Below are 27,961 nucleotides of genomic sequence, written 5' to 3'. Positions count from 1 at the left end.
ATGGTTCCTGATCTGTTTTACCTTACAGAATATACAGCCAGAGTCTGATCACTCTCCACTTCTCTATAGCGCCCACCCTGGTCTATGCCATCATCATCTCTGGCCTGGACTCCTGCAGTGCTGTCCAACAGAGCCTTTGCTCACACATTCTTGCCCCCAATAATCTACTCATAGCATAATGGCCGGAGTGCTCTGTAAAATGTAACTCAGATCATGTAACTATTTCATTCAGAGTGAACGCCGAAGTGTTGTCAGTGACCTACACAGCCCTTTAGAGTTGCACACTCAGTATCTTGCTCACCACCCTCTCCTACTACTTTCCCCCTCACCAACTCTACTGCTCTCATTTGGTCACTCGCTATGACTTGCCTGTCCTTGCCTCATCCTTCTTACCTTGTCTAATATCTTCTCTGTAGTATTTATTATCTCCTAATAGCGAGTCTTTTTTTTATGTGAGTGCCATATAAGAAGGGATCTTCGTTTTATTTATTTATGTATACCAAGCATCTAGTTCTATGCTGGGCACACAGTAGTCACTCACTAAGCATTTGTTGAATGGATGAATGAGTGAGTTAACTTATTTTGAGTGCACCTTCTATGTAACTTGTACCTAACCCAGAGATGATGGAAACAGAGTGCAAATAAGCCAGAATTATTCTGAAAGCGGTGCTATGTCAAAATTCAAATTAGCATCATGAAGAGCTGGCATAGCACTGATTATTAATTCATTCCTGTCAACCTTTAAGATGTGAAAAAGCCTAATACACTTAAATAAAGGAGATGCTTTAGAGGGATGTTTCTGCATTAACTCTACCATCAATGAGGGAAATGTCAAGCTAAGTGCACATACAGCTAGAACATTTCTAATTTTGTATGTATTAACTTTAAATATATATAGATCTTTCTCAAGCAGCGTGAACTGTCTTCTTTTATAACTTCCTCAAATCAATTTCTCTTTTGTTATACCTCTACTTAAAACAAAATAAAAGTAGTTCATTTTCTTGCAGCTACTGAGCAGGGGGTTGGTGAAGGGATGGTGTTGCCAGGGAGAAGGATTACTTTCTCCCTTGGAGTCCAAAGCTCCCAATCTGGCACTTTCTGTTTCTCTCTGATGAAGGCAGGCTTTTCGGAGGGAATAACACACCCACCACCTTCACACTTCACATTATTATTTAATTATTTCATCCAGACTTTCCAAGAGGTGGAATAGTCACTCTTCAGAGAAGAGGAAATTTAAACATTGAGTTTTTACAAAGTCACTCTCTGCGAGTTGGTGGCACAGAGCTGAAAGAAAACAGAATGTGGTAGCTCATGCGAGTAAGTCTAAGAAGACGATGAATTGCTCGTATGATCTGGAAATGTACTTGGGACACAAACACAAACCATACACCTATGCATTCATATGGCCTTTGAATATGAATCATTGTCTACTAACGATGGGCTTGTCTAGAAATTGTCCTTATCAACATGTAATATAATGAGGACTTGAAACCTATTCTCTGCCAGACTCAGTGCTTAGCTCTGGTGAATGCAAATTTTAAAAATGGGGACTTGTGAGGTGCCTTGGTGGCTCAGTCAGATAAGCGTCTGACTTCGGCTCAGGTCATGATCTCACAGTCCGTGAGTTCGAGCGCCGTGTCGAGCCCCGTGTTGGGCTCTGTGCTGACAGCTCAGAGCCTAGAGCCTGCTTCTGATTCTGTGTCTCCTTCTCTCTCTGCCCCTCCCCCACTCACATTCTGTCTCTCTTTCTCTCTCAAAAGTAAACATTAAAAAATTTTTAAAAATATTCCTACTTTTCAGTAACAAGTCTGATACTTGCTGACAGGCTCACAATTTCATTTCCCCTGTCTTCGTGTTGTAAGCCCTTTGTTTTCCTCCCCCTCCTGCTTTCCTTCCTGCCTCCACCTTTCTTTCCCGGATCCTCCCACCATCATTTAAGCATCTCATATAAGAAAAAAGGAAGAGAGAAGCAAAACCTCATGAGAGCTCTTTCCCCTCTGTGGACGCTGCTCTTCATCCTCCCATCACAGAGCAAGGTGATGACATTTGCTGCTGCCTGTTTTCCTGCTGCCTCATCACTCTTCAACTCACATTGTCCCTTTTGCTTGCGTGTCATCTCTCCAGAGAGGTGATTCTCATTGCTTTCGCGGAAGTTCTCCACAACTTCCAAGGGAACCAGCCTCTTTCTTGTCTTCCTGGGCTCCTTGGCAGTATTTTACCCCTGCTAACCACTTCTCCCTGTGACTCCCCATCATCTCTGCCTCTTCCACCTCCCTCCAACTCCTGCAAGTGTCTCTTCTTCCCTCCTACCTTTTACAGGCTCACTCCTACACTCCTTTTTTTCCTCATTCTCTCTAGTGGTTTCATCCTCATACATGGCTTATATTACCATTTGCACTCTAAAGACTAAAGCATTTACCTTCGGTTCAGACTCCTCATTGGGCCCTACTACAGATTTCAAACATTTTCTACTTGTATTTGTCAAGGGTCCCTCAATTACTATCTTATGATCTTTACTCCCATAACCCCATCCCACTTTCTCCCCAAATTAGCTCTCTTCTGGTCAACAGTAGAATCATACTGGCTATTCCTTCTGCAGATAGCATTCTGCCTCCTTACCTTCCCATGATGGACTCCTTTTCATTTAGAGCACTTTCTTTCAAATCTCCCATGCTAAAATAACTACCTAGCCACAGTCCCTATATAAATTATTCTGGTTTTTTATTTTGAAAAAAATTTTTAATTTTTATTTTTGAGAAAGAGAGAGGAGAAAAGAGACAGCAGTGGAGGGGCAAAGAGAGAGAGTGGTAGAGAGAGAGAGAATCCCAAGCACGCTCCACACTGTCAGTGCAGAGTCTGACGTGGGGCTTGAACCCATGAACCATGAGATCATGACCTGAGCCGAAGTCGGACACTTAAATAGCTGAGCCACCCAAGCACCCTTAAATTATTGTTTTAATAATAGCCATTTTTCTTGTATGTTTATGGTTTCTCTGCTCCCATGAGAATATTGCCCATTTTTATCTTTGTTCTCATTTATCCCCAGAATGTGGCATATAATAGTTACTTCATTAATGTTCCCTGAATGAATAAAGAAATTGCTCAAGCCACAGTCCCAAGTCATCCTTCAGATCTGCTTCACTTTTCCTATCATAACCCAAAGGCTGAGTGTCTACATTTTAAGTTCCGTATTTAACAAATCTACTTCTTTCTCTCCTTCTCTAATGCCAGCCATGATGTCTGTACATCCAGTCATGCTCTTTAAATCTATGGTCTTCTCAGCAATCCCAGGTATGTTCTTAGAAAACAAATATGGTCATGATCCTGCCCTGCTTAAAATTATTCAGTGGTTTCCCATTTTTCTTAAGAAAATCATCAAAAGTCTACTACTAGAAGTAATTATTTAACCCTCACCATTCTTTCCAAGTTCACCTACTCCCCTTTCATTCTGGTATTGAAAAATGCCAGTATCCTTCTTCCCATTACATGATATTCAATTGATCCTTGTTATGATGGGGTTTGCCATTAATAGATTAAGAGATCCCTAGGTGATTATAATATGCAGTCACTGCTTAAAATCACATCTAGCCCTCTTATTCAACTTATTTTAGGTACTATTCATCTTCAAACCTCAATTCAAAGTTTATTTCTTTAATTTCACTTCTGGTCTTCCCTCATCCTCCAGATGAGATCACTGCCCTTGATATAAATCATTGCAACATCGTTTACTTGTCTTTTAGGTCACTTATCACAGTTTGAAATTATTAAAAGTATCCTCTTAAGGAAGAATTTTAGACATTGTATCCATAAGTAGATATTGAAAGTCATCTTTCAATAATAAAAGCTTTATTATGCAAATCCATTTATGGTAGTATCCTTAGCTATGCAAATACTGGTCAAGTGGAAAGAGTGTAACAAGATTTTCTTTTCTTTTCTTTTCTTTCTTTTTTTTTTTTTTTAAATTTACAGCATTTTCCCTTGCTTGGGTAGGCAGAGTTACTTTGAGAGTATTGAATTAAATTTCATAGTGCTTTTAGGCCTTTTTTGGAAGGAAGACATACAAATCCCCTAATTCTGTTTCAAAACAATTAACCTCTATTCTGGAGAACTAGGGTAGCCTTAACACTTTCAATTGTCAGGGAAAAAAAAATTCATTTACCTTAGTGGAGGTAAGTGGGAAGAAAAAGAAAGCAGAGACTGGTAATTTGTGCTCAACACAATGGCTATAGTTTGTGGAGATGGTTGATTTCAATGAAATGTGCAGATGAGAATGAATATACTTCCTGATCATCTGTCATGATACTTTATTGAATCATGGGAACTAAATCCCAAACCTATAAATATGAACTAAAAGAGCTGCAATTGTGGAACCCAGAATAAAAAAAAATTAAAAAGTCAGCCCAGCAATAACAGTACACATAGAAACACTGTCTTGCTGAGAGCCAATCTAGACCAAACAAAAATAAAAACAAAAAATTAAAAAATTAAAAAAAAAATCTCTTAGCAGCGACTAAAGAGTTAGAACTCAAGGGTGAATGGACTGCCCTTTAAAAGCAGAACAGGACTCCATTTGGATGAATAACATCCTGTATTATTGCTAAGAAAATGGTGGAGGAACAAGGGAGAGGAAGACTCAGAAGAGAATCTGGACTTACTGCCAAGAAAACTAGCTGGAGACTGAGCCAAGTCATACCTTTTTCATAATTACACAATTGTCACGACAGACTCACATGCAGACTGAAAGTTCAGTGAAGGCAGGGACAGGGTCTACTTTACTCATTGGATCCCTAGTAGCTTGCATAATACCTGTCAAAATTATTTGTTGAATTCATAAATAATTGGTGATGTGTGAGCAAAGTAACTATCAATATTATAATAGAATGTATGTATAAATTGCTCTTGGTATAGATGAGGAAATGATTGTTTGTATGGAGGAGAAATCACAGGAGAATAAAATCTTATTACAAGACTGAGTTCATAAGACTTTGGTAATAAGTACTTATTGATTGAATTAGTCCACTGATATGGATATTCTGGGTTAAAATTCCCAGAAGAGACATAAAAAGGGAAACAGAACTAAAGGAATCAATAGAAATTGAGACCAGAAGTCAACTTGCCCAATTTTGTAACACTAGGCAGCGTGTGAATAAATCCTTACCTTGTAAAGAGTCAAGGCACTATTATTTTATATATATGAAAAATTGCTAATAAACATATCAGTTCTCTAGATCCATCTCAAGTTATAGTTCAGTATTTCCTAATGTGTTTCTTAGAACGCTAATCACAGAAGTAGTCCTGTGGAAAAAAAGAGCGGGGGCTCCAATATCACGTCTAAGTAACAGTGAGCATTCTATTCCATTGATAACACTTATTAGCAAATTATCTAGATATTTAACCAAAGAAATCATCAAAATTTTTTCACCTTGTCCATCTAATTTTCTAGAAAAGTAGTTAAATCCCACTTGTAGTAAATTAGGAGTCCCTCAAACATGTAATTTAAAGTTTTTCTTGGGGCGCCTGGGTGGCTCAGTTGGTTAAGCATCCAACTTTAGCTCAGGTCATGATCTCACAGTTCCAGCCCTGTGTCAGGCCCGGTGCTGACATCTAGGAGCCTGAGGTCTGCTTCATATTCTTTGTCTCAGTCTCTCTCTGCCCCTCCCCCACTAGTGCTCTGTCTCTCTCTGTCTCTCAAAAATAAATAAATGTAAAAAAAATTAAAAAAATTTTTTTTTCTCTGAATAAGGGAATGGTTGACTAAATCCCCAAGTTGTAATACTATACACCTAGTAAAAGAGATGAGTTGTATCTAAATCTAAAGGCAATTTAAGATATTCATAATATATTGTTAAATAACAGAATTGAGTAGTAGAATATAATGCATATCATGACTAAATTTTCTAAAAAATATATGCATATTTGTATATCTAGAAAATATACTTAGGACATCCAGCAAAATAAAATCAAGACATTAACAAGGCTACTAAAAAATAAGAGAATATGATTTGGGAGATAGTAGATGTGAACTTTGGCTTTTTATTTTGCACTTTATTTTACTTTCAGTTTTCACATTAAGATGTTTTCATTCTGCAACGTGATAAATATGTATTTAATATGTGTTTTTAAGACCTTAGAAGTTTAACTAAAATAGCAAGAGGTTTTTTTTTTGATAATAGGAGTATGAAAAATAGGCTTTTACCTCCTTTCTATTTTCCATTTTTTTCTAGTAAGCATTAGTAGTTTTATTGTTTCACTAGAAAAATACAACATTCTTTAAAGAACACTTAAGAAAAGCATTCAAGGAAAGAAAAGTTGTCAGGGATAAAGAAGGGCATCACATAGTGACAAAGGAGCCGGTTCTCCGAGAAGACACAACCATCCTTAACGTGTATGTACCAGATAAGAATGCCAGAGTATGTGAGGCAAAAACTGATGGAACTTCAGGGAGAAACAAATGAATTACTATCACAGGTGGAGACTTCAACATTTCTGTATCAGAAATACACAGATCCAACAGGCAGAAGACCAGTAAGGAAATAGTTGAACTCAATAACACCATCAATCAACTATTGCTGTAATTGACATCTATAATTGTAATTGACATCTATAGATTCCTTTATCCAACAACAAGAGAATGTACATTTTTCTCAAACTCACATGGACCATTCAAGAAGATTAATTATTCTGGGCCATAAAACACATCTTAACAAATTTAAAAGAAGAGAAACCATCCAGTGTCTGCTCTCAGACCACAGTGGAATTAAGCTAGAAACCAACAACAGAAAGATAACTGGAAAATCCCAAAATATATGCAGATTAAATGACATTCTTACAAATGACACATAGGACAAATATGAAAGCTTCAGAGAGGAAAAATAATTTTCTACTACATGAAAAAAAAACCATAATTTATCAAAGTTTAAATTATGTAAACTTTAAGTATAGTGAAAGCTGTGATCAGGGGTAAATTTATAGCATTAACTGCATATATTAAAAAAAAAAGAAAGGTTTAAAGTTAATCATCTAAGTTTTCATTTTAAGAAACTAAAAAAAGAAAGAGCGACTTAAATCCAAGGTAAACAGAAGAAAAGAATAAGAGCATACTATAACATTATGGTCAACAATATTTCAATAAAATAGAATTCTTTCATAAATCAATAAAATTGAAAACAGAAAAAACAACAGAAAAAAATTGATGAAACGTTTGGTTCTTTGAATAGATCAGTAAAGCAATAAGCCTCTAGTCAGCCTAGTAAGAAAAATAGAGAGAAGACACAAATCATCCATATCAGAAATGAAAGAGGGGACTGCGCTATAACTAAAAGATTAATAAAGGAATACTATGGTTAACTCTATGCTCACATTTGACAGCCTAGATGAAATGAGCCAATTTATTTAAAGACATAATCTGCCAAAACTCACATGCAAACAATACACAACCTGAATAGATGTGTATCTATTAAATAAACTGAATCATTAACTAATAACTTTCCCAAACGGAAAGCACCAGGCTCTGATGGGTACACTGATGATTTCTACGAAACATCTAAGGAAGAAATTGTGCCAATTTTCTACAATCTTTTTCAGAGTATAGAAGTAGAGGGGAAACTTCCTAACTCATTCTATGAGGCCAGCACTATTACCAAAATACAAAGGCATTCCAAGAAAAAAAGACAAAAACAAAACAAAAACAAAAACAAAACAAAACAAAAAACTACAGGCTAATATCTTTCATGAACATACATGCAAAATTCTTCAATAAAATATTAGGAAATAGAACCCAACAATGTATAAAAAGAACTATATACCACAACCAATTGGGATCTATCCTAAGTATGCAAGGCTGGTTCAACATTTGAAGATCAATTAATAACTATAAAAAAATAACTAGTGAGCTTCTATTCTGTGAAAGACAATGTCAAAGGAAATGATAAAACAAGCAACAAACTGAGAAAATACTTGCAAAAGACACATCTGATGAAGAACTGCTGTTCCAAAATATACAAAGAACTCTTAAAACTCAACAATAAGAAAACAAACAACTCAATTTAAAAATAAGCCAAAAGTCTTAACATACACCTCACCAAGAAAGATACATAGATGGCAAATAAGCATGTTAAAAGATGCTCTACTTCATACACCATCAGGAACATGCAAATAAAAAAAATGAGCTTACCACTAGACACCCATTAGAATGGCCAATATCCAGAATACTGACAACAGCAAATGCTTGTGAGGAATTGGACAACAGGAACTCTCATTTATTGCTGGTGGGAGTGCAAAATGGTATAGCCATTTGGGAAGACATTATGAAGGTTTCTTGCAAAAATGAACATACTATTAGCATATGATCCAGCAATCCACTCCTTGATATTTACTCAAAGTTGAAAATTTCTGTCCATGCACAAACCTGCACTAGGATGTTTAAAGCAGCTTTATTCATAATTACCCAAACTTGGAAGCAACCAAGATGCCCTTATACAGGCGAATGAATAGGGTGGCAGAGAGATGTATAGGCAGAACACATGGGATTTTTAGGGCAGTAAAAATACTTTGCATAATTCTATAGGGTGGATACATGTTACATTTTCCCAAACCCACATAATGTACAACATCAAGAGCAAACACTAATGTAAACTATGGACTCTGGATGACAATAAGGAGTCTATGTAGGTTCATCAATTATAACAAATGCACCACTCTGGTGGGAGATGTTGATAATGGGAGATGGTGTGTGGGGGCAGGAGCTATATGGGACATCTCTGTACCTTCCTCTCAATTTTGCTGTGATCTAAAACTACCCTAAAAAATGAAGTCTGAAAAAAAAAATAAAAGCATTAAAAAAAAGGATTGAGAAGCAAATCATTCATTCCAATATTGAAACCCAGACATTAACAGATTGACACTCTTTTCTTTTAACATTTTTCTTTTCATAGGGTTTTCTATACTTTATATAGGTATAATTATTCCTTCTTCAATTTTTAAAACTGTAAAAATAGTTATGCCCTTTGAAAAATATTTAAATTTACGGAAATGTATAAGTAAAAAAGGAATACATATTTAAGTGGGACTGTACATATGTATTTCTTTTATGTGGGCGAAAATAACTATACATTTTATAAAGCCATGTGGTATACACTTCCCATATTAAAACATATGAGATTATATCTCTTCCAGCATATTTTACCACACAACTAGTGTTATCAAAGCACCTACCTCCTTTTCCAACATCAGGCCTTCGGCTCTGAGGTTCTTTTCAAATGTGTTCCTTTTGTCATATTGTATATTTGACTTTCTATATACCAGGATGTAATCAATCCGTTTTTTGCCATCTTTGAATAGAAGTCCACTGGATGCTATGTAATTCATGTCATTCTGCAAACAAAGCAATGACTGTTAATAGTGTAGGCTAGACAAACACACCGTTTTGGTCTCAGTCACTTTGGTTTGGATACTGGCGCTCCAAAAGCAAAAATGTGTTTTTACATTCCAGTTATGAGATATGGGAAAGCTGATTAAAGAAAGTCTGAAGTCTGTAATAGGAGACAAGTTAGCAAGCGATGTTCTACAATTTGAAATTAGGCAGTCTGATACCAGACCCTGGGTTCTCTGATGCTGGCATCGAAATGCATATAGTAAGCTTTCTTTAGTAAGGTCCTGTAAAAATAATATCAGCTAGCATATGCTGAGTATGTATTTATTCAACATCAGGCTCAGACATAAGTGCCTTACATGTTTGATCTTTTTTAATACTTACAACTCCCATTGCAAAAATTAAGACATTAAGTCTTAACATAAGTACTGAAGCCAACATAATTTCCAATATTAAATAATATTCAGATAGGTATAATTTTCTAAAGCTCTGTTCAACAACACTGAACTGAAAATAATTCCTGAGCTGCTTGCTCCAGAGATACTTGTCCAGTGGATATAAAACTGTGATCCAACTAAGACAGCTTACTTATCAAGCTTAATCACTTGCTTATCAAGACTGTTGTATGGCCCTCACCTTGCTCTGCCCATTCGCCCAAGCTATTTTTTATAGACTGGCAATTTTCCACCAAATGCCTGCCTTGCAAGATACACCTTGCATGATAGTTGAGACACCTGAGTGATCCTCCACGTCATAAATTACAGCATTTAACTGCTCTCCTCAAGACCCTTCAAGTTCCTTCACAGTTACTAACTCCTAACATGTTATATGACACGAAACCATTTATTATCTTTTGTTTACCATCTGCCTGATCAAGGATTGTTTACTGTTTTGTCTCAGATTATTCCAGACATCTCACCCCAAACAGAGTGGGCATCAATAAATATTTGTGGGAGGAAGAAAGGAAGGCAACATCCATAAACCTGTGTGGCCAGGTAAGGCTGACCTCAAGAATAGAAAACCAAGAAGAGATCATATTGACACATCTCCTCCTCTCGCCTCCAGTATTTACAACAAATCAAATTAAAACAGGTTAAGATAAATAATCAAAAAATACAGCAGAACTGATAGCCATGGTGTGCCCTTTGTTTTATACCTACTATCCACTGCCTCCAGACATCTTCATGGTAATTTCAACAAGGACTGGGCTAAAATAAAATCATATACAAATTTCCTTCTTCATTTTCTTTTGCATAAAGTATACCACCCTCTCCAGTTGATTATTTTAAAAAACTTAATGTTTATTTATTTTGAGAGAGAGATAGAGAGAGAGAATGAGCAGGGGAGGAGCAGAGAGGGAGGGAGAGAGAGAACATCCCAAGTGGGCTTTGTTTGCACTGTCAGCACAGAGCCGGATGGGGGATTGACCTCATGAACCTTGAGACCATGACCTGAGCCAAAATCAAGACTGAGACGTTTGACTGACTGAGCCACCCAGGTGGACCTTCAGTTCATTATTGAGTCACTTCTGAGTTTTATGATATTAAAAACATATTTAATCCTAGGCGAAGGCAAGAGTCCTTCAGTGAGAAGACCTGGAAGTAAATGATGGGTTGGTAGGAAAAGTGTGAGGAGACAAGATAGTATTTAATCAATTTTATGTGCTCTTCATATTTTAAGAGCTGCATAGACTGAAAGTGGAACTCTGATAGTTATTGTTACCCATTGTTCTAAGTCTAAGCAAAATGCTAAACTCTCCCAGAGAAACAGCTGTTTTACCATTAAAAAATCGCCATTTTTTTTCACAATAAGTGACCTTAGGCATTATTTACAACTTTTTTGTTTCTGAAAAATGGGTTCACAATCAAACTATATTAACTAGAATTCTAATTTATTGTCTAATTATTTTATGAATTCTAAATTATTAGATGAGTTTTACCAGGCAGAATGAAAAATAGCTATCGAAATGGTCATACAGAAGCATGGTGAGATTTGGAAATATCTCCTGAATTATGTTTAAAAAAACATTGTATAGGCTCTATAAAATTTTAAGTTTATGAGTTTATATTTTATTTTAATACATATATGGCACCCATTAACCAAGATGCTGATTAACCTGCTCAAATCTGTTGCTTAAAAGCAGAACTGACAGGAAATTTATTATATATCATTGTGTTTAGTCACCAAAAGAACAACTTCTTTAATTGTTTGAAATCATAAGGGTTGTTTGAACATGAAATCAAGACTCCTCTCTTAAGTTACCTGGAATAGTGAAGTGCTTTCCAATTACAATGCAGAATGAATTTAATTTAGAAACAGAGTTTTCATGTTTATTATTCCCAGAAGATAGAATAAAACTAGTTTTGCTCAGAGAACCTGGGATGCTGATCATCCATCAGGCACCTTATCTTTCAACAGTGTTGAAAACAACTTAATTATGTAATGCATTGCAAACCATAAAGCTCAGGTACTTTCAGCAAAGCTGGTCTTCCTAAAGAGTATCCCAAAAATATGCATGTTATGGCTCACGTGGAGAAAGAACCCTTTGCAAAGATTTTAGCACATTTGCAAAACAGCAGTAGAAGTCTGCCTATTTGCATGAAAACACATTTTTGAGAATTTTTCAAATAAAATTATGGTAGTAACTATTTGTGACCTGCATATGTTTTCCAGAATTTATTCTTTTCAATCTAACAAGCATTCATCGAACACCTATTGTGTGCTACGTACTGTGTTAAACTCGAGGGATAAAAATAAGAGGACACAAAAGACTTTTAGGGATTTTATCCTGCCTGGGGAGTAGTAGGCATGTAGTTGTTTAGTTACAATGTTATCTAATATGTGCAGGAATATGTGCAGGAATATAATTGTTTAGTTACAATGTTATCTAATATGTGCAGGAATAGAGTTGAAGAATGTCCAGGTGTACCAGGGGAAGACTTATTAACAGGTGCCAGTAGCCACTAAGGGTCCTGTTATCTTGGGGAGTTTACCACAGTCCTCTGTCAGGCAGATATAAAATTAGGTCAGGTCATTAATCTGTTAGTGATTGCTGACTGATTACATGTTAACCATACACTTGAGTTAGTAAGATGCAGTATGATACACTGGTTAAGGTACTGATTTCTGCATTAGACAGACTGGTGTTTTAATTAACTGTGTTCATAGACATGTTACTTAATCTCACTGTTCAGTGTCAGTTCCCACAGCTTTTAAGCAAATATAATAATATTATCAACAGTATAAGATTATTGTTACGACTAAATGAGATAATGCACAGACAGCAGTCTCAACGTTGTCTGACCTTGTGAGATCAAAAAAGTCAGTTCTTGTCACGAAAAATAAGATAAAATTTGTATGCTCCCTTTCTTTCTCTCAAAATAAATAAAGATTAAAAAAACAATGAAATTTATTTTTGCTTTCTACTAATGATGAGTATTTGGGCTATTCATTTCCAGTCTTGCCTATTTTTAATAAACATTCATGTGTATATCTTGCAATAGATGTGTGCATACATTTCTGTCAGTATGTACCTAGGACAAAATTGCTGATTCCCAGGAAAAGTTTGTCTTCAACCTTAGCAGTATGCCAGTCTTAACTTAGAATGAAGTTTGTTGTATATAGGCTTTATTTCAATCTATGGTGTCTTCAAAAATTTTTTCTTTAATCATTATTTATTTTTCAGAGAGAGATAGACAGAGTGTGAGCAGGGGAGAACAGAGAGAGAGGGAGACACAGAATCCAAAGCAGGTTCCAGGTTCTGAGCTGTCAGCACAGAGACGGACGCAGGGCTCAAACTCACGAACTGTGAGATCCTGACCTGAGCCAAAGTTGGACGCTGAACTGACTGAGCCACCCCAGGTGTCTTGTAAGATGCCTTTTCTGGTGTCTTTCAAGATTTCATGGAACATGTCTCTGTACAGATGGACTCTTCTTGATTACAAAATCCTGGTCTATGCTTTAAAAATTGACTTAGTTTGCCATACTCTGGCATAAGACAGTACAGTATGCATGGAAGCCAGTACCTGCTCCCACCTGTAACAGTCTTTTTATCCAAATTCTGCTATTTAGAATGCAACCAATTACTGCCATGTCCTTTTACTGGCTATTCTGATTCTGTTGCCATGTCCTTTTACTGGCTATTCTGATTCTGTTTGGATTGAGAGAGAGGGAGAGGGAGAGGGAGGGAGAGAGAGAGAGAGAGAGAGATAGAGAGAGAGAGAGAGAGAGAGAGAGAGAGAGAGAGAGAGAGAGAAAGAGAGGCACGGGTGGGCAAGGCAGTGGGAGCAGGCAGGACTCTGGCTTGCTCACAAGATTGCCATTGTTGAGAAGGGCAGTGGATGCTTAGTTTCCTTGGCTGTGTGGCTCCGGCAGCCCAACGCTGAGGACCGATGATGGGCCAGGTTAGCCCAACTCTCCACTGTCATTTGGGGACCCAACAGGCTGTCTTCAGGCCAAATGACTGTGTTTCACACTTGTGTTTCATCTTTTCCTACAAAATCTTCAAATAATGAAAATCTTTTTCATTGGGTTTCAGCAGTGGTGTTTGTTTTTGCATTTCTGCATCCTTTTTTGGCAATCATTGATGGGAAATTGGGAAATGACAGTCTGGATGTCAATAGTCTGATGCCATATTTTACTCAGAAGTTCCGGCTTTACCCTCCTTAATTAGAGAAAAATCCAAATAGCCTCAGTATGTAACTACCATTCATTTCACAGTTAAAGCCATTGTTCACAATAGCTCTTATTGTTGGCCTTACTTATTATACAGAAAAGAAGAGGCTTTAATCTTTTTTTTTCAGTTCCAGACAAATGAGAAACAGTTTTGTCAAGAAAGTCACATACTTACAATAAAAGCAATCTCTGTTAAAATAAACTAACAGAAAATACACCATGCACTGTAGGTCAGAAGAAATCCTGCACGTGAGTAGAAATTTACTAAGTGCTGCTGAATTAATACAAATTCTGGCTTTTCTGTCATAAAAATTTTCCATTTTAAAATGATACTTAACAGGAGAAGAATGCTTTCATTTTTCTAAGTGTCCTTGGGGATAAAAAGTATATTAATACATATATATTTTAATGCACCTCACTTAACTTAAAACATGTCAGAAATGTAATTACTATGCAAACTTTCCTATGCAAATAACCTTTAATTATGAGTCATAGGAATACCAAAAAAATCAGACTTCAATGCTATACAGTGGCTTTCACTGTGGATAAGAATCTGGCCAGGCTTATTGCCTACTTAACAGAATGTCAACCCTCTTGCTAGTCCACATCATCTTTAGAAATACAAATATTAGGGGCATCTGGGTGGCTCAGTTGGTTAAGCCTCTGACTTTGGCTTGGGTCATGTTCTTGAGGTTTGTGGGTTCTAGCCCCAGGTTGGGCTCTGTGCTGACAGCTCGGAGCCTGGACACTACTTCGGATTCTGTCTGTCTGTCTCTCTCTCTCTCTTTCTCTCTGCCTCTCCCCCACTCATGCTCTGTCTCTCTTTCTCTCAGAAATAAACGTTAAAAAAATAATTAAAAGTAATAAAAGAAATAAAAAGAAATACAAATATTTTCTGTGCTGATGGCTCAGAGCCCAGAGTCTGCTTCAGACTCTGTGTCTTCCTCTCTCTCTGCCCTTCCCCCCTCCAAAAAAGTAAATAAACATTAAAATAAAGTTTTTAAAAAAAGAAATACAAATATTCTCTAAATCAGTGACTCTGGAGTACCCTTATCAGATGGTAGATTGCATTCTAGCTCCTACTACACCTGGTAGAGAAAACTGCTTTTTAAAAAAATAATAACTAATAAATTAGTATTTAAAGAAATAACACTAACATGAGCTGAACAGAAACCAAGCACTGTTCTACACACTTTGCGTATGTTTACACATTTCATGCTCACAAAAACTGAGATAAGTACTGTTTTCCCCCCATTTCACAGATGCTGAAATTGAGGCAGATGGAAAGAAAGGTCCTGTGGTAGCCAAAGAGCAAGTTATCCCAGCTGGGATTTCCATAGCGATTCCCTTTGTCTCCCTTTTCCTTGACACCAACTGGGTGTGTAAGCTGTGTGGCTCTGTGTAACCCCCAGATGAAGGAATCAGGTTTTGGGGAAGCAGGGAAGAGCCTCTTCTCTTTCAGGGAAGGGAGTAAACCACTGCCCCTTACCCTGACCTAGAGGCAGGCACAGATGGATTGTGCAGCCTCACCTGCCCCCAGGATACGTGACAGGTGGGACAAAGCCATTTGCCCTTTGTAGCTTCCAAAGGGCATACATATACACAACAGAAACTGAACAATAACAAAGCATACCACAGACATTCCAGACCATACTCCAATCTCAAGCTAGGTCTACTTCTCGAATTTCACTCTTCCAGGAAGACTTTTAGGCAAAGAGAGACACTTGGGAATGTGTAGGACTAAAGAATGCCTGATCTTCCTGTTGCTGGGTGACTTCATAGCATCCAAAGTTTGGTGATTTGTTTTTAAATCATGTAACGTTTTTTTTCAGCTTCAAAGGTGATTGCATGGCAGAGTGAAAGAAGGAGATCTGAGAAGTCTACATACTGTGCGATTCTAACTAACGGCATTCTGGAAAAGGCAAGACTATGAAGACAGCAAAAAATCAGCGGTTGCCAAGGATAGGAGAGAGAGAGGGATGAGAGGCAGAGCACAGAGTATCCTCAGGGCAGTGAAATCACTCTCCATGATACTATAGTGATGGATACATGTCATTATGCACTTGTCCTAATGCACAGAACATACAGCAGCAGAGTGAACCCTGTTGTAAGCTATGGGTGATTATGATGTGTTAATGCAGGTTCGTAAACTATAATAAAGGTACCACTCTGGTAGGGGATGTTGATAATGGGACAGGCTAAATGTGTGGAGGCAAGGCTATATGGGAAATCTGTGACTTTCTGCTCAATTTTTCTGTGAACCTACAACTATTCTAAAAAATAAAGTAATTTTACGGGCGCCTGGGTGGCTCAGTTGGTTGAGCGTCCGACTTCAGCTCAGGTCATCATCTCGCAGTTTGTGGGTTCGAGCCCCACATCGGGCTCTGTGCTGCCAGCTTGGAGCCTGGGGCCTGGAGCCTGCTTCAGATTCTGTGTCTCCCTCTCTCTCTACCCCTTCCCCACTCATGCTCTGTCTCTCTCTGTCTCTCAAAAATGAATCAACGTTAAAAAAAATAATTTTAAAAGTTTTTTAAAAGACTAAGTTAAGTGTCATAAACCTTACAAGCTACCTTGTATCTCTTATTGTCATTTTCCCGGCAATACTAAATGCACATGTGGTCTGAAAATATAGTAATAAACAAAGCAGAATGAGATTATATCCTGTAAGGCAGGTATAGTAAAGAAATTAATACAAGATGCAATAAAATTAAGGTGCAAAAAAAGTTTGGTGCCTTGGGAGAACATAAAGGCCATTTCACATTATTAAAAGAGAAGCAGGCCCTTTCCTTTTAGTGAATAAAAAGAAAAATGGGATTTGAAGATAGGGCAATAAGATTCAAGTTGTAGATAGCAGTCAAATTTTTTTTTTGCTATAAAAGGGGGTATAAATACCAGTAGTTCATACAGTTGTTGTAAAGTGAAAATTAAGTATGGCAATGTGCACACAAGACGGTCTCTTGTCCGTTTTAACATCTTATCATTGAATGTACACATAGGGCACTCGATAAATGCATGTTAAATGCAATGATGCATAAATGACAGGAGTCAAATTTATTTAGAATATTACAGACACGTTGGGACGTCTGTGGCTCAGTTGGTTAGGCATCTGACTCTTGAATTCAGTTCAGGTCATGACCTCACGGTCTGTGAGATCAAGCTCTGCACTGGGCTCTGAGCTGACAGCATGTAGCCTGCTTGGGATTCTCTCTCTTCCTCTCTCTCTCTGCCCCTCCCCTCGTTCTCTCTCACAATGTGTTCTCTCCCTCTGTGTCAAAATAAATAAACATTAAAAAGAATGAAAATATTACAGACATGCTTCTTCTTATTACTATTATTATTATGTGATGTTATTAAGTAGGAATATAGAGGAGAGAGACGAAATTGTAAAGAGGGATCCCTCTGTGTAGCCAGGAGAGTATAAAAAAAAAGTTTTTCTTGGGAAACATAGCTTCTTAAAGTAAAGAGACTCATGAGATTAGGTCATTGTAATTTTTGTCAAGCTAAATACTTGGAATTGTGTTGATACAGCATCTTGCTGGCTTAATTTTTATTGAATCGATTCAATTAATGCTTATGAATTATGCAAAAATAATTTACTCGAAACTTCGAATCTGTTTCAGTCAGTCAGAGCATATTGTTGATTATATTTGCCTGGCCTGCTGACAAGCACCTGCTGGGTATTTTAGCTAGATAAAGAATTTCCAGTTTGCTTCATTAATGGTACACCAAGCATTCACCGATGAGGCTGGATTTTAATGTATCAGAATACCATATTTTATGTATTAGTTATCTATTGTTGCACAAAATTACCACAGAGGTGCCTGGGTGGCTCAGTCGATTAAGTGTCTGGCTCTTGATGTTGGCTCAGGTCATGATTTCTCAATTCATGAGATCAAGCCCCACATCATGCTCTGTGCTAACAGTGTGGAGGCTGCTTAGGGTTTTTTCCTCTCTCTCTGCCCCTTCCCCACTTGTGCTCTCTCTCTCTCAAAATAAACTGTTTGTTTTTTTTTTTCAAATTAGTTAACATACAATGTAGCCTTGGCTTCAGGAATAGAACCCAGTGATTCATCTCTTAGATAAGACACCCAACGCTCATCCAGAAAAGTGCCCTCCTTAATGCGCATCACCTATTTAACCCACTCTCCCACACACCCACCCCCTTCAAGCAACTCTCAGTTTGCTCTCTGTACTTAAGAGTTTCTTATGGTTTGCCTCCCTCTCTGTTTTTATCTTATTTTTCCTTCTCTTCCCTTATGTTCATCTGTTGTGATTTTCAAATTGCATATATGAGTGAAATTATACATCTGTCTTTCTCTGATTGACTTGTTTCGCCTAGCATAATAGCCTCCAGTTCCATCCATGTTGTTGTAAATGGCAAGATTTCATTCTTTTTCATTGCTGAGTAGTATTCCATTTCATATATGTACCATAACTGCTTTATCCATTCATCAAGTTGATAGACATTTGGGCTCTTTTCATAAATTAGCTATTGTTGACATCGCTGGGACGCATGTGCCCCTGGAACACTGGGGGGCATGTGCCCCTTCGAATCAGCATTTTTGTATCCTTTGGGTAAATTCCTAGTAGTGCAACTGCTGAGTCATAGGGTAGTTCTATTTTTAATTTTTTGAAGAAACTCCATACTGTTTTCCAGAGTGGCTACACCATTTTTAAAAAAATTACCACAAACTTAGGAGCTTAGAACAATGAAGATATATTATCATACATTCCCATGGATCAGATGTTCAGGCAGAGCTTAGCTGGGTCCTTTGCTTACACCACACAAAGCTTCAAGCAAGGTGTCAGTGGGGCTTTACTCTTATCTTAAGGCCTGACTAGGGAGAATCCACTTCCAAGATAACTCAGAACCTCCGCAGAATTCATTTCCTTGTGCTGGCTGTTAGCGGGAGGCCAACCTCAGCCCCTTGAAGCTTCCTACTGTTCTTTGACATTTGGGTATTCCCAACATGGCAATTAGTTCAGGAAACCAAAAAGAAGAGTCTCCAGAGTGAGTCTGAAAGCCAGACAGAGTTTTATGTAATGTAACATAATCAAAGACGTGATACCTCACCACCTCTGCTTTATTCTAGTGTTTAGAAGAAAGTCATAGGGAAGAGGATTATGCAAGAGTATGAGTACCAGGAGGCAGAGATCACTGAGACCATCCTAGAGTCTGCCAAAGTAAGATGGATAAATTAGATAAAAATTAAAGAAATTATTTAAAAGATTAAAAGTTGACTTTAAAAAGAAATCACAAGGGACACTATATAAATTAGATAAAAATTAAAGAACTTATTTAAATGATTAAAAGTTGACTTTAAAAAGAAATCATGAGGGTCTCAGTTGGTTGAGCGTCCAACTTCGGCTCAGGTTATGATCTCATGGTTCCTGAGTTCAAGCCCTGCATCTGGCTCTCTGTTGTCTGTGCAGAGTCCCCTTCGGATCCTCTGTCCCCCGCTCTCTCTGCTTTTCCTTCTCTCTCACACACACACTCTCTCTCTCAAAAATAAAGAAACATTAAAAAATAAAAAGAAAGAAATCATGAAATACTGTATGAGAGAAGGAAGGCTTATAGTCTCACTCACCAAACTCAATAGAATAACCGGGGGAATAACATATCGGTTTAGAAAATGTCACAACAGGGGCGCCTGGGTGGCGCCGTCGGTTAAGCGTCCGACTTCAGCCAGGTCACAATCTCGCGGTCCGTGAGTTCGAGCCCCGCGTCAGGCTCTGGGCTGATGGCTCAGAGCCTGGAGCCTGTTTCCGATTCTGTGTCTCCCTCTCTCTCTGCCCCTCCCCCGTTCATGCTCTGTCTCTCTCTGTCCCAAAAATAAATAAACGTTGAAAAAAAAAATTTAAAAAAATAAAAAATAAAAAAAAAAAAGAAAATGTCACAACAGAGGACACTAAAAAGGAAAAAAGGAAGAAAAGAAAAGAATCTGAATCTGGGTTTACTCATACTTCTATCCTTACTGCTGTGGCTTCAGACAATTGGTGTTTCCTCTCTCAATTCCCTACCATGAATCAAGGAGGGGTGCTCTAACAAACAGATAAAGGGCGTTTATGGCTCTGACATTCCATGACATTTTTCTTTTCCCCAAATATTTCTCCAAGAAGCTATTTTCTAAGACCCCTAAAGTTTTTTCAACGAACTTTGGCTAGGGTTTTTATTTCTGTGCAGAATGATACATAAATATCTGGCAGCTTAATTCACTCCTTAAAGTGCTTCAAAGGTCTTTTCAGAAAAAACTGTAAATGACAACTGAGACCTATTTTACCTGAGTAAGCATGTTTGACAACGTGAAGGAGAAAATAAGAGATAGGTCTTCTCTTACTCCAAAATGAAAAGCGGTCTCTGATCTAACTCAAGGTTACCAAATTTCACAAATCAACTGGAACACAAAGCCCATACTTTAGAAGATGGCACTCTTTTTGACCTTTGTAATAATGTCTAAAGGGGAAAATGAAGAGATGTAAAGTACCACCAGTAAAAACCTAGCACCAAGTTTTAGAAGTAGGGCACAAAACCAGAAAATCAAGGTTGTGATTCCCGCAATATGGCCAACAACATAATTTCAAAACCCTTATGTCATAAAACACCTAGAAGTGATAGATAAAATAAAATGTATGCCTATTGAAATTCCAGAGGAATTAGCAGGAAAATATGTATAACTGTAGCTTCAAGGTAGGAAAAAAAGTAGAAAACCATAACACATGCTGGCAAGTCAATAGTGTGGCTGCTCTGGGTAAAGATGTAGAAATCAATTTAAAAAACCCAAAAAACAAAAAAAAAACAAAAATAGTGGACGCAAACACTGATAAATTTAAAAATAAAACTTCTAAATAACTAATAAGCTAAAGAAATAGAATTCAATAAAGTTAGAAAAGAAAGTGAAGATACATGTGCTTCAGTAAGCAATGCTGATTTAGATAAATTAGATAACCATGTAATAAAATTATTGTACTTTAGACTGTATTCAAACCTAAGTTCTAGTTCAGAAATAAACCCATAAATTTATGGTCAATTGACTTTCAACAATTGCCAAGGAAATTCAATGGGGGAAAAATGGCCTTTTCAACAAATGGTGCCTGAACAACTGCATGTCCATTTGCAAAAGAGGTTGGATCCCTACCTTAAACCATACACAAAAGTTAGCTCAAAATGGATCATCATAAACCTAAGTGTAACAAGGAAAACTGTACAATAATTAGATTAAAACATACCTATCAATATGGGGGGGGGACCCTGAGTTAGGTAATGATTTCTTAAATACAACACCAATAGCAGAGTGATGAAAGAAAGAAAGAAAAAAAAAAAAGACAGGACTATATCAAAATTAAACACCTTTGTGTCCCAAAAAAATATGCCATTAAGAAAGTGAAAAAGCAAACCACAGAATGGAAATAATAATTTTTAAAAAGCTATCTGAAAAGGGACTTGTATTCACAATATATTAATAACTCAACATTAAAAACACAAATAATCCAGTTAAAAATGGATAAAGAATCTTGATATAGGTTTCTTCAAAGAAGATTTTAAAAAAGGCCAACAGGCACATTTGACAGCTTTCAACAAAATGAAGATATTAGGGGAACAGAAATCAAAACCACAATGAAAAACCATTTCTAACCCATTATGATGGCTACAATCAAAACAACAAACATTAAAACAGTATTGACAAGATTACAGAGAAATTGAAACCCAAACTGGACAGTTTAAATGGGCAATGAATGTATGGTACATGAATTTTTTTCTCAATGAAGTTCTAAAAATCAATTACAGATGAATTATTGATAGTAAAATGCTTCTAGAAACTGACATAGGAACTCACAGGAGGTGAATAATTCTTAAATAGGATTCAAAAAGAAAATGATGCATAAATTTGCCTGTGTTACACTTAAAAGCAAGACTGAGTATTGTGAAAATGCCCATTATCTCACATTCACTATAAGTTGATATCATTTAGTTGAAGATTTCAACATAGTTTTGTGTAAATGTATGCAACATAACAAACTAATCCTTCTACTATATGGAATATCAAAGTGCCTTTGATAGGAAAATCTTGAAAAAGAACTAGGTACATGGGCTTGTCCTTCAAAATGCCAATATTTATTACAATTCTATGGTGATTAAGGCAGCAGGATGTTCATGAAGGCATAAGCAATATAAGAGAAAAATAGATACCCCAGAAAAAGACTTACATATACAGAACTGAGATGAAATTACATATCTATATACTACTCTTGGATAGGGTAGACGAGTCATTTACTGGCACTGAAAAAGTCAGCTATTTTCTTGGAAAAATACCATATACAAATAAGAAAAACTAAAGAATTTAAAGACAAATGTGAAAAGAAAAATTTTAAAACTTTTAGAATAAAATGGAGGAGGCTATTTTGATGATTGTAGTAGACAAGCAGTTTTGTTCATGTGTTTGTTTTTACCATGAATAAAAGCTTTGGGCTGGTAAGAAGGTGAAACTATGATTAATTAGACTACATTCAAATAAAACCTTTGTATATTAAAAGATCGTAGAGACTGTGGTAAGCTTTAATTAGAAGATATTTTTCATGAACACAACAAATAAAGGATTAGTCTCCAGGATATATTAATAATGCCTCTAAATCAATAAGAAAAGAAAAATAATACAACAGGAAAAAAAAGTGATGCTATTAATAGGCATTAAACAAGAGAGGAGCTGTTGAAATTTCAAAAAAGCAGAACAAAATACATTACATATTTCTTCACAGTTTAAAAATCTGAGAAACAATATTCAATACTGTCTAAGGATATATCATGTATAGTAAATGTAGAAAACTATAAGAAAGCTAATCAGCAAAATTAGAAGAGTGGTTATACTGACACAAATTGGGGAAAAGGATCAGGCAGTGTTACATGGGAGTCTTCAATTCTGTCTGTAATAATTTATTCTGAAACAAACATGGCAAGCAATTCAGATCCAGTAAAGCTCAGTATTGGACATAGCTAAATATAGTCTAATAATACAAATTTCAATATGCCTGAAATATTCATAAAATAGTGATTCAAAAGATCAACATTGCTGTTGACATTTGAAATCAACAATCTGGGATTATATATTTGCTTAGCAATTAAAATCTTATTTATAACTCAAGTCTCAGTTTCCTCATCTGTGTAACGGGGACAATAATAACCTGGCAAGAGTATTTTAAGAATTAAATGCATGAAACACTCTGCAGCAGGGGTGCCTGGCTGGTTCAGTCAGTTAAGTGTCTGACTCTTGATTTAGGCTCAGGTCATGATCTCATGGTTTGTGGGTTCAAGGCTCACATTGGGCTATGTACCAACAGCTCAGAGAGTGCTTAGGATTCTCTCTCTCCCTCTCTCTGCCCCTCCCCAATTTATGTTCTAAATCTCTCTCAAAATAAATAAATAAACATTAAAAAGGAAAAAAAAAACATTCTGTGACACATAAAATGGCACACCCTATAGTTACTATAATCAAAAACCTTTGAACTTATAAAATTCCAATTTTAATCATGGTCACTAAGCTACATACCCCCTTCAGTCAACTACACTTGTGTCTACATTATGATTTTTAAAAAATGAAATATGGTAAAATTACCTTATCAGAGATATTAAACTGAACATATTTGATCATTGGTGGTTCAGAAGGAATTCTATGAGGTCTCTTTAAAGAAAACCACAGGCTCAAAATGGCATAACTTAGGTTAAGTTGCCAAGTCAGTAAACCAAGACTTATTACCTTATTAACTGCTATTTTACCCACCTCAGCAATTAACCTTTAGCCAGTTAACATGGGGTTTTCCTGGTCAACACAAGGCAATTTATTGATAGCCCTTTTTATTCCCCTTGGGAGGGTGACCTTGCCTAAAACAGTGGATTCTTTGTCAATAATTTTCCTTTTCTCCATTCCTTCTCTACCTTTAAAAACCTTTCCTTTTCTGTAGCCCTCTGCACCTCCCCTCTACTTGCTAAAGAGGAAGCTGCTCAATTCATGAGTAGATGAATATAAAGCCAATTAGAGCTTCAGAATGTACTTGGTTGAATATTTGTTATATAACACAGGTCTCAGGGGGCATCATTAGACACAAATGATCACCTCAGAGCTCACATGCTGAAGAGATGCGAACACTGTCCATCTCATGTCAGCCACCTACGACAACTTAACACATAAACTCTACTTAAATCCAGCCTGAAGTTATTCTGCACTCTGCCAGCCATCAGCTGGAAATTAAAAAACAGAAGCAAAAACTACTGAAGAATTTACTGAAAGTATGAGAATGAAAATTTTGACTAAAAGATCTAATTTTATTTTTATTTATTTATTTATTCATTCATTCATTCATTCATTCATTCATTCATGGAGAGAGGGATTACACAAGAGGCAGGAGAGTGGAAGAGGGGCAGAGGAAGAGAGAGAGAGAATCTTAAGCAGCCTCCACTTCCAGTGCAGAGCCAGATGCTGGCTCAATCTCAGGACCTTGAGATCATGACCTGAACCAAAATCAAGAGTTGGGTGCTTAACCGACTGAGCTACTCAGTAGTCCCCAGATCAAATTTTAAATGCAAAACAAAATCAAATTCCATTTCATTGTAAAGGGTTTGAAAAAAGTCAGTAACATCAATGCATTGCTTGCTATCATGAATGCTATATTCTTCCTTACAGAGCTCTCAAAACAATACAAGAATATCGTAATAAAGGGGCACCTGATGATTTCCAACATGTGTTTAGGGAAATGATTTAAAATATTGGTAATCTCACAAGCCCAATGGAAATATTCTTTAAAATGCTGCACTATTTCTAGTCTGGGGGATCAATCTTTCCCACAAAAACAAGCAAACATGCAAAGCAAAAACCTTAAAAAGGATCAAAGAATTCACAAGGTAGTGAGGAATTGCTGGGTCAAGTTCAGAACAGAATAGAAATCAGAAATGGAGAGGTAAGGTGCATATCTGAGCACTTAGTCACTTCTACTCTCAAGGACATGTTGGTTGGCTTTTGTATTAGCACTTTTCTGTGTGCAGTCACTATGGGTACAAAGGTGAATAAACCAAACAACCTAGTGTGTCCAAGATATTTTTAGGACACATCAGTAGTAAACACATCTGAAATATTAAAACATTCCTTTCTTTTGGCTCTGGATTCATAACAGATGAAAGGCATAACAGATGCCTAAAACAAATGGGAAGCACAACACAGAAAAGTCCAATTACACAACGGGGTTGAATTCACTTGCAGTTTTGCAAATGAAAAATAAGTCAAGTCAAAATATAGCACGGGTAAAACAATCCCTATGAACCATCAGAGTGGCTCAGAACATTACCCTGGTCAAAGGCTACTGTTTCACTTGAATGTTTAACTTGAAATGGCAGACCTTCTGATCAGGGTATCAATTTTTCTGGCACTGAATAAATGGTTAGTATCATCATTAGTGTCCTTGACCATAAGTGGAAATAGGAAAACTCACATAATGCTCTGAAGCAAACTATTCTGAATTATTCAGTGTTTATCATTAATTACATACATTATGAAGGCAGAGGATAAAATCACCCAGAACCTTCACACCTAGATGGATTTGATCTAATGAGAAATGTATTGGCTCCTGCAGAATAGATGAGATTTGTGTTCCTTACATTTGCAGAAAATTATTTTTCATGACCTAGCAGTCCATTGTTTCTCTTTCCTTCTCCTTAAAAGCTCTATCAATACGACAAGGATCTCTTGAGACTCAACAAGCAGAAGACAGATTATCAGACAACTAATTTTGCTAACATCATAAAGCAGACGGCCTTATCACATTGGCTACAAATAATCTAGTGAGTAAAAATAAATCAGGTCATGTTGGAAACTTTGGAAAGCTGGCATTGAAAATGTATCATCGAATATTAATGCCCATTTTATACGATGAGCTTAGTTCTTTCCAGTTTCAGAGTTACTCTTGCTGCTGTAAGTTAGATATTTATAAGGAGAGAGGGAGAAAGATGAACTCTCCGAGGTCCCCATGAGGGTCATTTAAGATTATGGTCCTGGCTATTTGTACTTGTATAGGCTTCTCCAATGTTGGTAGTTTGGTTTCCTAGGCTGTAGAGGGCAGATCAAGACAAAACTAGTGGTTTTAAACCCCTCCTTGGTAATAGGCAGTATTTTGAGAAAAATACACATACTTACATATTTGTACAATTATGCATATAATTTCAGACACTTCGTAGATGCCCTGGGCTCATGTGTGAGCCCCCTTAGAGCTCTATGACACCAGGCAGGCTGAGAACTTCTGGACCAGGCAATCTCACAATACTCCCAGTTCTAGGGACACCTGCCTCTGTAAACTCAGCTCCCTTGGCAGGCCTTGACAGAAATAAGCTGAACCTCATAAGAGCAAAGCCTCCAAGCACTTTGGAAACCCTATAGCTAATCTAACAATGTAGTCATATCAATTTATTTTAAAAATGGACATAAGTGAAGGTATGGAACATTTCTTCCCCCCCTACTAATCTTGCCTTTTTGGAGACTATGAAAAACTAATGCACACCAATGGCCTATGTTTGAAACAGAGGTCATTGAAGACGTTTCTAAGTCTTTAATTTTGTGAAGATAGTATGACTTATAGTTGGAGCACCAGAGATGAAGAACCTGCTTATGCTTCTTATCTCATGTCGCTGTGCCCAAAAACCCAATTAAGGTTTCAGCATCTTCATTCATAAAGTGTTAATAATAAAGTGGTCTGTTTATTTCCCTGAAGATTGTGAAGACGGTGGCCAAAGTGTATAAAATAACTAATAAGAGGACCCTAGTTTCTGGATGAATGGTAACTGTCATCAGAGAAGTGATTAGACAAGATACAATATGGCACTGTTTCTCAAACATTAATCATATATCTCTATTTTTGGACAGAGCCACAGACAACGCATTATTTTTTTTTTAGATTACACTTTTTCTTTAAAAATAGTCTTTGTCAAAATAATATTCACCTAAAATTAACAAGTTGAGTGCACTGGTTATATTTTTTTCTAACATTAAAATAAAGTCATATCTATTAAAAATGTTCAAGTCATTGTGATGGAGTTTAAAAATTATTTTAGAGGTGCCTGGGTGGCTCAGTCAGAAGCGTCTGGCTCTTGATTTTGGCTCAGGTCATGACTTCATGGTTTCTGAGTTAGAGCCCCACACAGTGCTCTGTGCTGAGAGAAAGGAGCTTCCTTGGGATTCTCTGTCTCTCCTTCTCTCTTTCTGTCCCTCCCTCCCTCACTGCCTGTCTCTCCCAAAAATAAATAAATAAACATTTAAAAAAATTATTTTAGGGGCGCCTGGGTGGCTTGGTCAGTTGAGTGTCTGACTTCGGCTCAATTTATGATCTCACGGTTCCTGAGTTTGAGCCTTGCATCGGGCTCTGTGCTGACAGCTCAGAGCCTGGAGCTTACTTTGGATTTTGTGTCTCCCTCTCTCTCTGCCCCTCCCCTACTCACTCACTGTCTTTCTCTGCCTCTCAAAAATAAATGTAATAAAAAAATTTTTTTTAATAAAAATTAAAAAAAAATATTTTAAAAACCATACTTTGGCAAACATGTAGCTGTAACAAGCCACTAATGCTTTGCTTAAATTAGATCTAATCTGGGTTTATTATTTTCATTGCTCAAGAGAAAGACTTGAGAAAAGGTGGTTTGAGTTTTGATGGTGGAAAGGGAAAAATGAAATGCTGTGAGGAAACCAAGTAGCAGTGCCTGGAGCATCTGACATTCAGACTGGGATTTACAGTCACTGAGGAGTGGGAGGATGGAGTAGGAAGACAGGAGGTCAGGACAGAGAGACATGAATTTTAAAGACTAACATTACAGATCTCAGGTCCAGAGCTGGGTTAACTTGTGTCCTTCCTACCATGTAAAAGCTGCATCTCTATTCCGTGGCTGCAGTA

General features: G+C 36.9%; 1 protein-coding gene across 2 annotated transcripts in view; it reads right to left on the bottom strand.

Annotated features, from left to right (window-relative positions):
• Positions 1-27,961, bottom strand: part of ANO3 (anoctamin 3) — a 296,517-nt gene that overhangs the window by 123,447 nt on the left and 145,109 nt on the right. For both annotated transcript variants that reach the window (XM_043580834.1, XM_043580833.1), the window contains exon 5: positions 9,214-9,372. In XM_043580834.1, coding sequence (XP_043436769.1) covers positions 9,214-9,372 — 159 coding nt within the window. The remainder of the gene's footprint in view (positions 1-9,213; positions 9,373-27,961) is intronic.

Source organism: Prionailurus bengalensis, chromosome D1, assembly GCF_016509475.1.
Source record: "Prionailurus bengalensis isolate Pbe53 chromosome D1, Fcat_Pben_1.1_paternal_pri, whole genome shotgun sequence".
Taxonomy (NCBI): Eukaryota; Metazoa; Chordata; class Mammalia; order Carnivora; family Felidae; genus Prionailurus; species Prionailurus bengalensis.
Note: the sequence above shows the minus strand (reverse complement) of the source record. Positions and strands in the feature narration are given on the sequence as shown.